Source organism: Carcharodon carcharias, chromosome 6 (genome assembly GCF_017639515.1).
Source record: "Carcharodon carcharias isolate sCarCar2 chromosome 6, sCarCar2.pri, whole genome shotgun sequence".
Taxonomy (NCBI): Eukaryota; Metazoa; Chordata; class Chondrichthyes; order Lamniformes; family Lamnidae; genus Carcharodon; species Carcharodon carcharias.
This window is the reverse complement of record NC_054472.1, coordinates 68,929,582-68,948,683: the sequence shown is the minus strand read 5'-3', so window position 1 is coordinate 68,948,683 and position 19,102 is coordinate 68,929,582. Positions and strand designations below refer to the sequence as shown.

General features: G+C 43.6%; 1 protein-coding gene across 1 annotated transcript in view; it reads left to right on the top strand.

The window, feature by feature from the left end:
- Nucleotides 1-2,010: 2,010 nt before the first annotated feature.
- LOC121278703 overlaps nucleotides 2,011-19,102 on the top strand; it is a 69,168-nt gene continuing 52,076 nt past the window's right edge. The window contains exon 1 of the mRNA XM_041189061.1: nucleotides 2,011-2,110. Coding sequence (XP_041044995.1) covers nucleotides 2,095-2,110 — 16 coding nt within the window. The 5' untranslated portion in view covers nucleotides 2,011-2,094. The remainder of the gene's footprint in view (nucleotides 2,111-19,102) is intronic.

The window sequence follows — 19,102 nt, the reverse complement described above, 5'->3', positions numbered from 1 at the left end:
TCACGGAAGACTATTACAGCTGAACAAGAACAAAGTTTCTCCCCACTGGTTCCAGATCACTGCCTGTATGATCCTGTACTTACTTTACAGGGGATATCCCTGTGCCAGAAGTTGCATTATTTTTGCCCATTTTATAATTACATAGCATTTACAGCATAGAAACAGACCATTCAGCCCAAGAGGTCCTTGCTGATGTTCATCCTGCCAAAGAGCCTCCTAACACCCTCCTTCATCTAACCCCATCAACATATTACAACATTCCTACAAGGCATGGACTGCAGCGATTCAAGAAGGCAGCTCACCATCACCTTCTCAAGGGCAATCAGGGATGGGCAATAAATGCTGGCCTAGCCAGTGATAGCCACATTTCATGAACGAATAAAAAAAAAGCCTTCCATTCCTTTCTCCTTCTCATTTTTATAGTTTCCCCTTAAATATCTATATGCCTCACCCCCTCCTTGTGGTAGCGGGTTCCTCATTCTAACCGTTCTCTGGGTAACAAAGTTTCTTCTGAACTCCGAGTTGGATTTATGAATGCCTATTATTTATTTATAACCCCTAATAATGTTAGCTAAAAGAATCATCTTACAGTATTGCAAATTGACGAATATAGTTCCTGATCTCAATATGAATAGTTTTTAGACACACAAGCAAAACCAATAATGCTATTTTCGTAGTAAAAGCATTGTTGGCTAAATTAATAACCATTACTGATGTTCATTGAAGACATTTTCCCCATCCTCTTTGGATGAAAAAAAGTCCAGGAGTTATTAGTTTATTATTTGCTTGAATAAATTCTGTATGTTTTTATCTTTTGACATATATGAATGTATTTGAAATGAATTTAAAAGTGTCGCACAAGACATTAGAAGTGAACACTGGTGTCTTGCCAAGCCTCATAGCCATAACACCAAAGATATTGCAACAACTTACATTTATATAGCACTTCATTGAGGAAAGCCAAATGAAAGAAACACAGGCTAGGAAGGGTGACCCACACTTTATCAAAGTCATGGGTTTTTAGGAAGATCTTAAAGGGCAACAGGGGGGAGCAGATGGCTGAGGAGTTTAGGGAGGGAATTCCGGAACATGGGTTCTAGATAGCTGAAGGCACAGTGCCAATACTGCTGCATGTGAGATGGTGATATTGACATATTGTTGATGCTGCTTGTAGCTGTTAGTGTAGCAACAGCAGGAAGATTTGAATGATAGAAAAGGAATAAGATTCAGGAGAATGTGATTTGTGCTAATGTTCATGAGGTCACACACACAAGCATTAGCATGTCACAAAGGTCACAACAAAAACAAAAATACCTGGAAAAACTCAGCAGGTCTGACAGCACCTGATGAAGGGTCATACGGACTCGAAATGTCAACTGTATCCCTCTCCGCAGATGCTGTCAGACCTGCTGAGTTTTTCCAAGTAATTTTGTTTTTGTTCTAGATTTACAGCATGCGCAGTATTTTGCTTTTGTTACCAAGGTCCACTGTTTCAGTGGTGAGTTAAATAAAATATTATCTGTTGTAAATCATTGGCTTAGCTTTCTCATAGAAATTAATCAATCACACCTTCCTATACTATCTTGTTTCTTATATTTTCTAACTCAAAAGAAACCCATTCAGCTTATTCACTAACCAAAGAATATTGTTTCAAGAGTTTTGTGCATACACTGGATTTCAATTATCAGTTAATGGAACAGTTAATTTTCTTGGTAATCTCAACAGCCTTTTAGAATCTGCACTCAAAAATATTATTGATAGATTTATTTGTTGCTTTGTTTTACTTTCCCTATTTCATTTTTATTGGTAATTACTTTCCATCATATTTATAACATAGCTTTTTTGGTGTAACACAAATGATTCAAAAGCATTATTTACTCAAAACGATTCTGCTGACAGTCTTCTCTAATACTTCCTGGTAGATTGTTTATTATATGCTTCTCCTGCTAAATGAAAATTAGCTTAACTCCACCCAGGACCTGTGGTATAAGAAGCATTGCTCTATAAAATGTTGAATATACTAGGTACATAGAACTGGGAGCTCGGTATCACAGAACAAGAGATCAGTGATTCAGGATTTGTGATAACAACAACATGAATTCCTTCTCAGGTAAAACGATGATTTACATTTCCCTTCTCTACAGTGATTAACAGACATTGAAAATAAGGAAATGTTCAAATGTTCAATCAGCTGTTCAAAGCCTATTGTTACATCTTTTGCAGCAATAATGCAGTATATGTGTGTTTCTCAAGGCTACGAGATGCAATCCATAATGTAACACTGGATCAAAATAGATTGTTTTTTTTATTTTTGCTAAGAGTACCTAAAAGTGAGATAGATTACCATGTTGCTTAGAAGTTTCAAGATTAGTACTTGAAGTTCATTCATGTAAAGGCAAAGTTAAAGCTAATTATGCAGAAAGTATCAATTAAAACAGTCTAGGCCTATAGAATTGTACACAAGTGTACAGAGGAACACTGGCTGAAAGGTGTTGCAGCAATGTTGTAGGTGTCTAATGTGGTTACGTTTGTTTTATACAAGCAGTTAAATCTCTGCCAAGCTTGCAAATGTTCTGTGCCCAAATGGTCAATCCGATTGTGAAGATTAAATGGAAAATTCTTAGGTATTTATTTTGCCATTGTTTCAAGTAGATCATAATTTATACATAAAATGAATAGAATGTTGTCATCTGATTAACATAACATTACAATGCTCAACAATATAAGTTTGAATATTAAGCTTGATTGACATTTATCATAACGTGCCCCCACAAAGTTTTGCCAGGCACGTTGGGAGATGAAAAGGTGGTCATTTTAATTTGTGGTAATAATATAAAACAATCTATGTTGGATTGGATCAGTTGCGCATTATACATATATCCAGCTTTCCAATTCTTTTTAAGTTATCTGATATCTGTCATTTCAAACAAAATGTGAAAATCACCTGCCCATTTCCCATTCCGATCAAGCAAGAGTTGGCTGGTCAGCCAACATGACAGCAGCAGCACTGAAGAAGCCAGCTGGCTGGCTGATCCTGCTCTTGTTACAAACTAGGATAGAAAGGATAAGGGGAAGGGATAAAAAGGACATAGGCAAAAAACAAAAAAATAAGAAACATAGATAATGAACATATTATGGCGAATTTACTGCTGCAGTTCTTCAAACAGTATCTCATAACCTGAGTTCCCACAACCTAACACTCAAATCAGGTTGTTGACAGTTGTAACTGTAGGTGGGAGTTTGCTTGGAGCGGTGGCCACACCACTGTTGTAACTATATCAGAAGTGTGGTGGAAACTCTATGACATCCTTAAGGAGATTCCAGACCCTTACCTCCTATATATGCAGCCCTAAATAGTAAAAGCTTGACTGGCAACCTGTCCTTTTTGGAATAAAGGCAAGTTTTGTGTTCAAGTAATTACTACACTGAAGGATAAAAATAAATTTTGTGCATGCTGATCTGTATAGAGGAGCAGGCCTCTGGGTGTCACAGATTTAAGGTGCATTGTGATAGGAAAGGTAATCATAACAACAACTTGCATTTACATAAGCCTTTAATGTAGAAAACATCCCAAAGCACAGAGAAAATTCATACCAATGCAAAAGAACTATTTGCTTCATTAGTTGAGCGCATATTTGGCTGTGAGTCAGAAGGCTGTTTTTTAAGTTTCACATTTGGACATCCCCATGAACGGAAGCTGATACTTAAGTCCAGGGAGTGCTATATTGTTAGATGCATCATTGTTTGGATGAAATATTAAACAAGACCCCACCTCTGGATGTTGCGGATCCCCATGGATTTTAGTGAAGAAAAGCAGGGCGTTCCCCCCAGGGTCATACATTCCTCCCTTAACCGTGATCACCACAAAAGATTAAAGGGCTGTTCATCTCATCACTGTTGTGGAACCTTACATTTGTACAACATGGCTGCTGCATTTGCTGACAGTAACAGTCAGCATTTCAGAGTAATTCATTTGGACAATGTGCTAAGTTGATATATACATGCACTCACCTTTTAAGACAAAACTCCAGAATATTTAAACTGAAAATGTGGAAGAAATCTACCTACATCTGAATTATGCTCCATAGGGAAGAATTTTCCCATTGGTGAGCGGGGGTGGGGCCCACTCGCCAACACGTAAATTGAAGCGTGGTGACGTCGGGTGTGCGTCTTGATGTCACCATGCCTCATTTAGATTTTCAGTTTGGCGGGCGTGTAGCCGAAATGTCAAATGCCTATTAAAGCCATTTAAAACCTAATTAATTCAATTCAATAAGCTGCCCATCCAACATTAAGGCAAAGATCCCAGGCGGTCGCAAAGGTGGGATGAGGTTTCAGGAAGTGTTTTAAAATCTAATTATACTTTTATTCTTTGACATGTCCCAGCTCATGTGATAGTGTCATATGAGGGGACATGTTTTAAAGGAATTAAAAACCTTTATTTAAAAATTTAGCACTGAAACAAACCTCCCAGAGGCACCTCCGTGCCTTAGGGAGATCTCTGCGCACTTTCGCGCGCATGCGTGAAAGAGCACAGGGAACCTCTCAGCGAATCACCCCCCCCCCCCGCCCACACAGGGAACGCTCAGCGCTTCCGGGTGAGCATCACACTGGGCGGCACAGCCCCAATCGGGGATGCCGATCGGGTTCGCGCCCGCGCCTGCGCCCGAACAATCCCCCGACGGGGGGAAATTTCTGGCCATAGAGTATAAGCTATGAATTGGAGAGAAGGCTGTGACTATAATGAACAACATGTAGGGAGAATTTTCTCCCTGTCGGGGGTGCTGGGCGGGAGTGGGCATGGGGCGGGGGGCCTGCAGCCGATCGCCGCCCACAATTGGCTGCGCTATTTTACCTGGGCGGGCCAATTTCCTCTTTCTGTGAAACAGCGCAGAAATCTCCCTGAGGCTCAGAGCTGCTTCAGGGAAATGAGTTTGATTTTTTTAAATTTTAAGAAAGAAAATGAGCTGGGACATGTCTATGAATTTTATTAAAATTTTTTTTTAAGCTTAAAAATGGATGAGATTTCATGGTAAGTGTTAAGGCCGCCTGGGCGCTTCACCTGCCTGCCAGCCTTAAAGTTGGATGAGCAATTCTGTTAATTATTTTAATTGATATTTAAATGGCCTTAATTGGCCTTTGATAGTTCAGCAGGCGCACAGCCGACTCCGGTGCGCGCCCACCGAACTGAAGACCTGAATGACACGCAGTGACGCCGGGATGCACGCCCAACGTCACCACGCGTCATTTTACACATCGGCGAGTGTACGCACGCTGACCCAAAGATTCTGGCCAGTATTTCAAAAGGTAAAATATTCTGGGTTCAATCGTGGAACCCTGTTAGAAATTGGGCTCAGTAAATTTGATTGAGGCTGAACTTCTGTCAGGATCTGCTAACAGCTCTCTGCCATGAGTTATTAGCCAATGAGGCCTGGAACAAGCAATAACTCTGAGTGCTTCAAACATGTCCCAAGGAATGCCCAAGCGGGGAGTGGAGCTGAGAGGAAAGACTTTCCACACCTAAAACTTTCTTGACTTTGGCTTTTCTGACCTGAACTTACAGATGAGCCCAGTATATGGTTGCCCAGGTTGCCAGTGGCATTTAAATTAGGCACTCTTCCCCTACCCTCAAATACTTCAGTAGGGTCAGGAAGGCCAATGATGTGTGCTCCATGGCACTTACACCTAATGAGCAGCCCTGTGGGTTTTCTTGGTTTCCATAATCACAATTTGAACTCAGGACAGGAGTCAAGCCAGGCAGGAAATTAACTCAGCAGTATGAGGTGCAGAGAAATTTAACTCCTGGGTATTTTAACCTATGGGCATCATCTTCATGGCTTTGCCTGTCATTGGGGAGAAGCAGCTAATCAGCAGATGGGAACACAAGTGAAGCAGCAGGGTAGAGTTCTTGGCATGTTGTTTTGAGAACGGGCTTCAAGGTGGCATCACGATTAAAGGTTGGGCATGGAGGGGTAATGGTGCAGGAAAAGCCAAAACATTCCTTGTGAAGCCCGGAGGAGCACTCCTGTTCCTCCTCATCCCACAAAGAGAAAGAAACTAAGGGCAGAATTTTACATCCCATGGGCAGGCGTGCACCCGACCCAATCAGGCGTAAAATTGTGCGAGTTGATGTTGGGCATGTGTCCCGATGTCATCACACACCCGAGTGATATTTCACTCAGTGGGCACATGCGGAAGTCGGGAGCGCGCCCGCCGACAATTAAGAGGGCAATTGAGCCCATTAACAGCGCACTTGACTCTGATTTTTCATGGTCCGTCCAACCTTAAGGTTGGCGGATGGGCAAATCAGCCAGGCAGCCTTTACATTTTTCATCAAACCTCTTCCAAGCGCGGGATGAAATCTCCGTCATGAAATAAAATAATAAATACCTGCAGACAGCATTTTTATGAGGTATATTTTCAAGTGCTTGATTGTGATGCATGGACATTTTTTTGCAGATTTTTAAACCTTTATTTAATCATTTGAAGGTCTGTAGCTCCCTGAGGCAGCTGTCTGCCTTCAGGGAGCTCTCTCGCAGCGCTCACCCGCGCCTATGGTGATGTCATCGCCAGCCCTCTTCCCATCCCACCCTGGCAGCGCTGAGCTTTTCAGTGCATGTTTCACGCTGGCTGTTAATTGGCCAGCCAGTGTGAAATCGCAGTGGGGGCCGATCGCAGTTGGGGGTCCATTCCCTGGCCGCTCTCGGGCCGGCCGATCATGCCTGCCCACCAAGGGTAAAATTCAGGCATAAAATGACTTACCTTTGTCGGCCTCTTCTGACACCATGCAGGCCTCTTGTTAAAACTTCAGTTGAACATTGGTGATATAATTGAAGTCCAATTTGCATATTTAAAGAAGCTTGATAGTTTTGGCAGGTGATCCTCTCATCTGCTCAGAAGAACAGGTTTATTCAGAACCCATGGGATTCAATATTTACCACCTGATGATTCCATTCTCCCTTCTTCATTTAACATCCTTGGCATCTTTATCAATTCAGAACACAAACCAGCACACAAATCCCCTCCATTACCAAAGTTGCTGCAAAAAACTTGATTTTCTCTTTTGTACTTTTCCTCCTCATCAACTCTTAATATCATTTAAATCCCGAGCTTGAATGAGATTAGAATAGTGCTCCAATGTTTGGGGGGTTCTTCTGACCCCTCTCATAATCCTGAAGAATGATACAAGAGAAAGGTTGTTCAGCCCATGAGCAATTCTTCTTTGTCCCTGAAAGAATCCAACCTCTCTCTCTGCATTGCAACTCCTTTTCTTATTGTTCCTTATTTATAAATATGACTACATCCTCCTCTGAATTTTTTACTGTTTAATGCCCAACGCTTTTCCTGCTCCTGACATCCTCCCCACACCCCCAACCACTGCTTTGAAATTCAAACTTAAAGCACTGTCTCTGAACATAACACATTTTTCCAGGACTGCAAATCTTACCCTCAGTCTTATTTTCCTACTAAAAACTTAAATTAAGCATCACTAGTTCCTGATTTACTTCATCTCTTTTTATTTATTTAAGCCTTGGCTATGTCCTGAATATGAGACTTCATCCTTCACCTTCATCACTTCATTTATAAAGCTAGAGAGAGAGACGTCAAAATAAGAGTAAGAAATCATGGAAAAAGTAGCTTGATGTTCATAGCACATAAAAAACTTGACTTAAAGAAGTAATAGGAAAAGATAAATGTCAAGCTCCTGTGCACAGTCTCATGTGCTGGTTGATGAATACACAGGTATGCAGTAGGTGGGTGGACAATACAAGATCTGAGCAGTGCCTTCCCTGCCACCATTTCTGTTGTATGCTCCCAGCACATCAAGTTTCATGCTGGAGGGGTGAAAATTCATAAAATTGGCCCTTAAAAGTACACCTACAAATGTAAGAAGGACAAACAGTGCCAGAGAGGAGCGGGTAACGGAAGTGGGTTGTGCAAGCTTAGCAATCCTTTTAATGAGATGGAACATTACTGGGGTGGATTTGACTTTTCAGTAAGTGAAAATCAGATTGCGGCGGTCAGCCTCCTGCTCCACCAGCAAAGCGGCCGTTGTAATTTTGAGGCCTCAGCTTATTTTAAATTTGGCAGGTGAGCTTCAGGCATCCTAGTAAAACTTAAGTTAGCTTAAGCCACCCACAAGGTGCGCTGCAGGGAGGGAGTCACAATCGTTGGGTGTAATCATTCTGGGCAGCAGTGACCTGTATTATGACCATACGAATGTACAAGTTAGGAGCAGGAGTAGGTCATTCAGTCCTTCAAGCCTGCTCCCCCATTCAATAAGATCATGGCTGATCTGATTTTAACCTCACATCCACATTCCCGCCGACTCCCCCAATAACCTTACACCCCCTTTCTTATAAAGAATCTATCTACCACTGCCTTAAAAATTTTGAAAGATCCTGCTTCCACTGCCATTTGAGAAAGAGAGTTCCAAAGACTCATGGCCCTCTGAGAAAAAATAATCCTCCTCATCTCTGTCTTAAATGGGCAACCTCTTATTTTTAAACAGTGATCCTTAGTTCTAGATTCTCCCACAAGAGGAAACATCCTCTCCACATCCATCCTGTCAAGACCCCTCAGGATCTTAGATGTTTCAATCAGGTCTCCCCTTACTCTTCTAAACTCCAGCGGATACAAACCTAGCCTGAACAACCTTTTCTCATAAGACAACCTGCCCATTCCGGGCATTAGTCTGGTAAACCTGGGCCAGGATATTAAGGTTGGCAAGCAGGGGGCGGGACCCACTCACCAACGCGTAAAATGACGTGGGATGACGTCAGGTGGATCTCCCAATGTCATCCCGTGTCATTTCAATTTTCAGGTCGGCAGGGGCACAGCCGAATCAGATGTGCGCCCGCCGACCTGTCAACGGCCAATTGAGACCATTTAAAAACTAATTCAACTAGGTGATGGACCTGCCCGTCCAACCTTAAGGTTGGTGGGCAGGCTGGGAGCCCTGGCGGGCTTCAGTTAAAGCATGAAACCTCATCCAGGGGCGGGATGAGGTTTCATGTAGGTTTTTAAAAATTTAATAAAAGTTTGAATAAAAGTGATGGACATATCCCATCTCATGTGACAGTGTCACATGACAGGACATGTCAGGGAAATTTTATTTTTTTGCATTGACCATTTTTGAATTTGGTGCTGATCTCCCTGAGGCAGCACTTAGCCTCAGGGAGATGAGGGCGCTCTTTCGCACGCATGCACGAAAAAGCGCACTACTGGCTTAGGGAATCCACCCCCTGCCCGCACAGGGAGCGCATAGCGCTTCCTGGCGGATGTCACGCTCGGCAGGTCTTAACTGGCCTGCCCACGTAAAATGGCGGCGCACCCCAGATTGGGGGCACCAATTGGAGGCGCGCCTGCACACACCCGCTCCTGCACTTATTCCTCCCTTGGGGTGGAATCATCCCAGATTTGCACTAAGTGTGGTAGCGGGCGGAAAAATTGATGCTTTACCCGTTGGCTGCAATGGTGGCTTTTCACGTTGTATCGTCCAAGCCCAACACATTAATTATAAATTCCTGGGAAACACGCTGTTTCGATGGTGGGCGAGCTCTGATTTGCCTGCCACGCATCACCGCACCGCTTTATCACGTCAGGCACTACATTTAAAGTAAGCTGGATTCAGTGCTTCCAGCCCAGGACTGCAGCCAAAAAAGACATTAGCCTGAATTCTCCGGTCGGCGAGCGGTGGTGGGCCCCACTCGCCGACGCGCAAAATGATGCGAGGTGACGTCAGGTGGACATCCTGACATCACCACACGTCATTTAGATTTTCAGTTTGGCGGGCACGCAGCCAAATTGTCTGCGCGCCCGCCGAACTGTCAAAGGCCTATTAAGGCCATTTAAAACATAATTAACTCAATTAAACGAGCTGCCCATCCAACCTTAAGGTTGGCAGACAGGCAAAGAGCCCAGGCGGCCTTCACATTTTTCATGAAGCCTCATCCACGGGCGGGATGAGGTTTCATGAAGTGTTTTAAAATCTAATAAAAATTTATACTTTATTCTTTGACATGTCCCAGTTCACGTGGCAGTGTCACATGAAGGGACATGTTTTAAAAGTTTTTTTCTCCTTCATTTAAATTTACAGGGTGCCTCAGGGAGATTTCTGCGCTCTTGCATGCACATGCGTGTAAGAGCGCAGGAAACGACTGAGGGAATCCCCCCACCCACACTGGGAGCGCTCAGCAGTTCCGGTCAAGCATCACGCTAGGCGGGCCTTAATTGTTGGTCTGCCAACATAAAATGGCAGCGTGGCCCCAATCGGGTTCGTGCCCACCCCTGCCCAGCCCCGCATAACCTCCCCAATGCAGGGAAAAGTTTTCCCATGGTCCCGAAAGGTAAGAAGGCGCCAACCTGAAGCGCCTTTTGGACACCGCGGTGGTCCGCTGTGATGGCATCAACACCCGCTCTAGCCGCAGGAAGGGTAACAACAATACCACTCTGGCTTGATAGGCGATGGCAGTGGTGATCAGTGCCAATGCTGCATGAAGAGGTTGGCCATCCAATGCAGTTGGAGGATGAATGATCCATCCGTGCAGCCAAGGTATGGCAACCAACTCATCACTCGAAACTCACACACTCACATGCCCATCACACATTCACTGGCATCTCACTCACTGCCAGCTCATGGGACATCCTCATTCTCACACACATGCCCTCACATGTCCATCTGGCCTCTTCTCCCCTGGAAGCCTCTCTCAACTCTCACTATCTTGAGGCCACTTGCACAGATCAATATGTGTCCCCCACACTCACCCTGGGATACCCTCCTTCCCCAGTACAGCTCTCATCCTGCAGCCTCTTCCCTAGCCTGAGGTCACTTCTCCCCATTTCCCAAGCAAGACCTTTCCCTGCAGCCATTGAAAAGCCCCCACATATGGCTGATCTGGTAGGTAGAGACCTACCTGAGAGCTCCCCTAAAGTGATGTGGTGCTGTCTGTGAAGCCTGGCACTGATGACTGCGAGTGCTGACTGAAGCAAGATAGGCAAACAAACCTAAAGCCCCGAGTGAAGTGCAGCCCGCCAAGTGCACGCCTTATATATGCACTTGTGAAACACATGGGCCTGTTTTCCCACTGACGTGGGTGGACGATCCAGCAGTGGGGGATGATTCTGGTGGGCTGGCCGAATAATGATATGCAGAGGTATTATAATGAGGTTCCTGACATCCGATGGCGGGAAACGTGGCCTGCTATCTGCGGGCTGAGCGAACGATCGCAAACTGGTTTCACGCCATCGTGAAACTGATTGCGCCAGACTGTCCACTCACGCCACTGAACACACCCGACAGCTGCGGGCACGGGAATTCCCAGCCCTGGATGGAACGCTCCCACATTTGATAGTCCCACAAAAATAATTCAACACTTACCTCTGGCTGGCCTCTTCAGTCCCATCACCTATGAAACAGGTCAGAGTATACACGGCACAAGTTGTAATCAGTTCCAACCTAAAATGGCAATCAGGGTTTTATCGTAAGATTCAGATTTCCATATTTAAAGGAGTGGGTGCTTTGAAAAGCCAGGAGTACACAATGCAAATCAGATACATTACAGAAAACAGTTTTGCAAACCAGTACAGGTAATTTGAGACATAGAATGCAGTGAGTGTTGGTAGGTGTTGCTTGCTTGGGAGCTAAATGTGAACCTGCGTCTATGATTCCCAAAGTTCATCAACACTGGGGTTTTCCTTGCATCATTTCTGAGTCTCTTATGGACTAATTGAAAATTATTGATTTCCATAATTAATCAAGAACTCCATTGTCATTGTATCATCCGACTATCGACAAGGGAGAAGGCAAACTAAATGGGCCTTGGTCTTTTTTTTCATCTCACAATTCCTATTTTCCTATGTAGGCTCCTTCCAAATTTAGCTGGTGACATCAACATTACTAACAGGGCAGTAAGACTACCAACCCCATTTTAAGGTTGTTAATGCCAGGTAAGGGTAATGAAAATTAAACCCTAGTCATGTTCGATCTCTTGAAACAATAAGAAGGAATAATCATTAGCCTTCAGCCATATTTGATGTGGGAATAAACAGGTGCTTCAAAAAGAATGTGTCAAAAAGAACATCATACTTTTATTCCGGCAGGGAATCTGAAGTAACCACAGATTGACACTAGCCAGCTCGGGTGAAGTAAGTGTGCCAGGAGATGAATACTGACATGGGTGCAGCCACTGACAAAATTATGATAGGGATGCTTAATGGCCACCCACATACATGCCCCTCCCACATTCCTGGACTGTCTACACACCCCTTTAACTTTTCATTAACCTCATTATTGCCCAGACAATCAAATGACGGTCTGTGGTGCAGACTCTTTCAACAGAACCGTGTTTGCAACATTCTGTACTGTTCAATTTGTGACAAAAATAGAAAATGCTGGAAATATACACCAGGTCCATCAGTATTTAAAAAGAGAAAATAGAACTTCATATTTTGAATACATTGCTTGCGACGAGAAGTAACTAAATTTATGGGCAGAATTTTATGTTCCGCCGCTGGCGTGTTTGTCGGTGGGGGGTTGTTGTAAAATTCATCAGATGGCCTTCCCACTAGGTTCTCACCCACCTCAATCTCTCTGCAATTTCATGGTGGGACGGGTGAACCCTAGGCTGGCCCACACACCAATGGCCAATTGATGACCACTTAAGGGCCGTTTCCAGCTAAGTCTCAATTTTCAGGCTGGCAGGAGGTGTTCAGGAGCAGGGGGAATGCCTGAAAAGTGACCTTGCTCAAGCCTCGGGTGTGGTGAGGGGAGGGGCACCTCCATCAAAAGATATGGCCCCTGCAGGTGCCCCCTTTCTCCTTGGCCTCTCTGCCAACACACCCAGCCCCAGCCCCCTCTGCCCATCCCCCCTCACCACCCTATCTCATCACTTAACCTGGTTCTGGACTCCCAAGACTTAGACCCTGGGGTCTGCTTGCAGTCCCAGTCCTGTCTGCTGCTGTTTCTGGCGCTGCTGGGACTCGAGAGCTGCCGGCCAATCAGACTGAAGAATCTTTACAGAGGGACACAGGGGCTAAAACAGGAAATAATGGTTTAAATTTTATTTCAATATCAAATCATGTACAGAATGTGAAGTAAAGAAAAATGGAATGAAAAGAGACAGAAAGGAAAAGATAAAAATATATTTACTTATTTTTAATCTTCAACAATTAAAATCAGAATTGAAGTTCCCTACCAGTTGTAAACTTATATTTCACTAGTTTGAATTTGTACTCCCCGGTTCTACTCTCACAGTTTACCTTTAAGTAATCTTGGGGGTTAATATTTTTAATATCCATAGGGATCAAGATATACCTCTCTAAGATCACCTCAAGATCCTTCCACTCTAGGCTAACAGCCTGAAATGAAGGTGGAAGTTTTACCTCCTCTTGTCCAGCCCATTCCATAATTTGTGAGCTGCTTCTTTTAATTCTGCTGTCCCTCCTAGTTTGGTACTATGTGTAAATTTGACCTTTTTGCACTGAGTTTCTGGGTTCAGTTCATTTATGTGAATTAGAAAAAGCAGTGGTCCCAATACAAAGCCCTGATTTACCCTATTCAGTACACTCCTCTCTCTGACATGACTTCTCTAATGAGTATTCTATTTTGACTTTTGTAGTTTTGGGGTATGCTGGTTAGGCACACATTCTGGAAGTAAAAAGGCTCTTGCAATTTTGAGGCTCCAGTCTCATTTAAATCTGCTGGATGAGCTGTGAGGTACCAACAAGGTTCTGATGTAGATCACAGCATTGAGGCCTCAAAGTTGAGCTGGGAAGGCTGCCGTCAAGGTAAGGAGTGGCGTGGTGGTGGGGCAGGGGATGGTGGTGTGGGGTCATGATCTACCTGCTCTTCTGAGGCTTACAAAAATAATTCAACACTTTCATTGGTGGGTTTCTTTGGTTCCATCACCCACGGAATTGGCTGATGCATGCAAAGTAGGCAAAAATAGTTAAGCATTGCTGAAAAAAGAGACATATCAAAGCTTTTTGTCTTGTACTCTTCAGAACACTTCACAAGAATATCAATATAAGGGGAAGACAACAATTTATACTGTAAGTGAAGAGAGTGCGCACATCACATATATTATAAATTGCTGTTTCCCTTTAGATTGATATTCTTTCAAAGTGTCCTGAAGAGTGAAAGACGAAAAGCTTTGATATGTCTCTTTTTTTAGCAATACTCAAGTTCTGTACTACCAAATTACTATTTGAATACCTGAGACAGAGGTATAACAAAGACCAAATTCGGGATATCAACACCATAGTTCAACTTACAGGTAAATTAAGAACAGGTAAGCTATCTTGAATTTCTCTAAGCATGTATTAAACCCAAGGTTGTGCCAGTTTCACTTCCAAACGTATCAATAATGCTAAATTGAGACACAGTCCCACGATCGAGCGAGTGTTTATGCGAGATGAGATTGAACAGTTTGGTAATGGGGTTATTAATTTACTCCATGCCCCATGTGGCTCTTGGCCTGAGCTGTGCAAATTTTTTTCATTCTTCAATTTGATCTGTTTATGCCGCTGTATTGCTTCAATAGATGACCGCACCTTAAACAGTATCTGTTTGAATCATTTTCACACCATAATCTCACTTAAGCAGAAGTGGTTTGGCACACACAATTAATGATGTCACTAAACACGTAACAAGTCTCTCTGACCATGTACTCTCAAAAAGCGAGGAGTTTGTTCTTGCACAATTTTGGTGTGCCTTCATCCCAAATCAAACAGGAAGAGGTATTTGCTGAGTTCGAAATCCTCTACTCCCAACTATCCCACCACAAACCAGCATCCACTGAAGATGCTGATTCCTTGAAAGTATGCCTAGCTGATCTAGCGCATGCATATTGTGGGATTCAGAACAACCCATCTGACTTCCACATGCAACGCAAATGCTTACAGTGTTGCGAGGCCTTAAGACCAACCTGGACGTACACATTAGTAAACCCGACAAAGGGACGGAAATAGTCGTCCTTAACAAGCATGACTATATCTACAAAATGCATCCCATTCTTAATGACAGATCCAAATTCATATCCATTGGATCTGCCACTCAACATGACTGGACTTGAAATTAAGCTAAAAAAACACTTGCTGGACTTGTGCAAGGGCGATGATCTACCATGTGATATATATGACAGGGTTCATCCTCACAGTTCGTTACATCCGTGTTTGTATGGGCTGCGCAAGACACACAAAACTGATGTCCCTCTACGCCCTACCTTATCTATGACCGGTTCTGCACAAAATGAATTGGCCAAATATTTGGGGGAATTGTTACCACCAGTTTTGACCAAGTTTGCCACATACACAGTGAAGGATTCCTTCACATTTGTGAAGGATATACAGGGCTTGTATATTGATAGCAATGCTGTGTCCATATGCTCACTTGACACGACTAGCCTATTCACCAATGTTCCACTTAAGGAAGCCATAGATATTTGCACTGCAGCACTTTATCATGGCGAGCTGGACCCACCACCATTGCGTAAATCAGTATTCATTGAATTTATGAACTCGACAACTCACACAGAGTTCAGTTTTAATGACACCATGTATGCCCAAATAGATGGTGTTATCATGGGATCTGCTCTAAGCCCAGCTTTTGCCAACATCTTTGTTGGGTTCCACGAGAAACATGTCTTCGATGGAATGACACCCAACTTCCTTTCCCTCACATATTTCTGATATGTGAATGATGCATTTGCTATATTTAAATCTGCAGCTGCGTGTAACAATTTCCTTGCGTGTCTTAATGAGCTCCATCCTGCGCTCAAATTCACCTTTGAAATGGAACAGTCAAATGAACTCCCTTTCCTTGGTTGAGAAATCTGCTATGCATTGGGATCCTTACAATTCCACATACTATAAGATGGTCTTATCGGCAATCTTATAAATAGCGCCCAAGCTATTTGCAAGATTGATACTGAAATAGGGTGCATCAAAGGCATCCTGCAGGATAATTGTTACCCTAATCTGATCATTTCGTACTGTGTATTACATAAACTCACAAATGGGCCTAAGGCCACCACATTTGGCAACGAAAAGTGCCCAGTTTCCCTCAGACTATCCTGAAAGGGCAAGGTATCTCAAAAATTTGAGCAACAGGTGAAGCTAGCTGTTTCAAGCTGCTACTATTCAGTAGCAACACGAGTGGTATTCACCACTAACAGGATGCTGCTGTTAAGCCAAAAATATGTTCTGCCCATCACACAAATGAGTAATATGGTATATGTATTTCAGTCTGACACTAGGCATGTAGGCCATTCATCCCAAAGACTGGCAGATCACATCAAACAGTGTGTCCCACCACAGTTTGCAACGGGCAAGGTACAGACCTTACCCAATCAGCCCATGCTTGCAAAACTCAACATTAGATGTGATTCTGCGATTGGACAACAATTGCTAATTAATCCTCAATGTGCTAAGAATTACGCTGACAACCAATTTAAGATTGTCAGTTGGGCTTGCAATGTGGTGCATTTGCATGTACTGGAATCTACGTATATTAATACACAGGACCCTGTTCTTTGCAGACAGAAAGAGCATGTACACATTGTGCCTGTTTCAGCTAAACAAAATAAGGTACAGCCTTTCACTGACTCATTCCTCAGGGAATGCCTTGACTAATCAGGGTCAAGATATCTGGTTTAAACTTCAAACAATGCTTGGCAGTTAACTGTCAGTCACCATCACTGGTACATTTTCCATGGCAACACCTCTACCAGAGTCCACTAACCAACCAATCAGCACTCTCTTCACATACAGTATAAATTGTTGTCTTCCCCTTATATTGATATTCTTGTGAAGTGTCCTGAAGAATGCAAGATGAAAATCTTCGACAAGTCTCTTTTTTTCAGCAATACTCAAGTTCTGTACTACCAAACGACTAAAAATCGTTAAATTGACCCCATTGTTTCTCATCGTTTAGCCAGTTTTTTATTCATTCACATGGTTTCCCTGAATACCCACAGCCCAATTAAAGCACTAATCTTTCATATGAAAATTTATCAAAAGCATATTAAAGTCAAGGTACATCATAGAGTTTAACACAATCCACCTGTGTTGTTGCTTTGTCGAAGTCATGGAGGCTGTTAGACAAATTTTTATGTATAACTCAATGCTGAATGCTGTTTATTCAGTTGTTAATCCCCTACAATTAAAATCACTGTGTGGCCTGCAATCTGTGTCTTTGTCCATGGTGGCCACTCCAGTTTTCTAACCGCTTTCTCTTCTGAGAGCTCCTTTCCTTTTGCAATGTTGGGCAGTGCTTGGTATATCTTTGTTAATATTCAGTGAGCATGGATGCTTGTACTTGGATAAACCTGCTTGTATGTTTTAGAAACCATAATCTTTTGGGTAGTCTCACAGGGTTTACCACTTATTTAAAAATGGAAAACAAAGAAAATTCATGGCACAAAAGGAAGGGAATTTGGTCCATCATGTCTGTGTCACGAGAAACAGTGAGCCAGCCTAATCCTAGTTCCATCCCCTTGTCCGTAGCCCTGTAGGTTACAGCACTTCCAAGCTACCAAGGGTAGAATTGGGGGGATAGGGGGGGTGGGGTGGGGGGGGGGCATTCTCTGAGCCGGGAGTGCTCTGTTTCACGCATGCCAGTTGATTGCACCCTGCACTTGTGGAAAGCCTGAGATCACAACAAATCCCACAGCTCTGGCAGCCTGGTTTGCTTCATCCATGCTGAACTGGACCTAATGATGAGCTTTATTGAAAAGGGCATCGGTCACCTCCCTTATGCACTTATGTGTTGCCAAATGTGAGATTCTGCAGAGGTCCCCATTGGAGCCCTGGAAAGATCTGCTGGCAATAAAGTTGGTGTGACGATAACCTTAAGAGCAACTAGCATTGGATGCCCTCCCAGCCCAGGTGACGTGAGATCCTCATGGAGAATGTGGCAAATGTGACTTATGACAGCCCTAGACAAGTGAAGGCATTTGCGGGACTGTCTTTTGCTCATCTCCATGTATGAGTTGCGTCTTCTTGGTCGCACCAAACATCTTCATGGACTTGGCCCCTCCTCATCAGCATCCAATCCTTCTTGGGGTCTGCTGGCTCTTGGTCCTCAGAGCAATGGTCTTCCCTGAGCTGTGCCAATCGGTGATGTGCCCGTCTTCTCCTCATTCAAATTAGAGCTAGCAACAAGGCACCATTGCCTGCAGCCTGCACTTTCCACTCTTCCTTGTATCTGTGGGCTTGAGCGCTCCCTGGCAGCAGCCTGTGAGATTCATTAATAGAAACTTTCTAATGTCCAGGTAATCTGTGATCACAGAAAGCAGATCATGCATGTTTGTGCTAGGTGCCCAGGGAACTCTCATGATTCTTACATCCTGAGTCACTTGCAGGTGCCACAGATCTTGGCTCAGCCTGTGGCATTTGAAGAGTTGACTCCTCAGTGATAAGAGATATCCCCAAAAAAGGTGACTAGTGATGTCTGTTGTCACCCACATAGTGAATCTGAGGAGGGATACATTGCTGCACATTCCACCACAAGGTCCTTAATAGAGCAGACTGTTGGCCTCCTAAGGATACATTTCAGCTGTTTGGACCAATCAGACGGGGCTCTCCAATACTCACCACAGAGGGTGCCTTGCATCATTGTTGTATGCTGCGCCCTGCACAATCTAGCACTGCAAAGCAGGGATGTTTTGCCACAGGGAGACATAGAGGAGGTAAATGTCTCCTTAGACAAGGAGGACATTAAAGAGGGTAAATTTGAACAGGGCGAGGATTCAGACGAACTACATGAGGATGCCATTGCATGAGCATGATGTGGAAGATGTACCCGTGACAACCTTGTAGCTATAAGATTCTAGGAGGAATAAGGTGAAGACAAGCTGATACAAGTGCAGTTCTCTTCAGGCTTCAATGCAGGGGAGACAACAAGACCTTCATTGTCATCTTCAACATCTCACAAAAGGTCATCAAATGGTTACAGAGGAAGCATAAGTCACTTCAACCCTAACGATGGGGTCATCCTTGGAAGGCTCATTAGTCTGTGCAGCATGTGGCTGCTGTATAATGTGATAAACACTCCAAGAGCGCTCATTCTTAAGCAACTACACATAGTGCAATCCTTTCAACC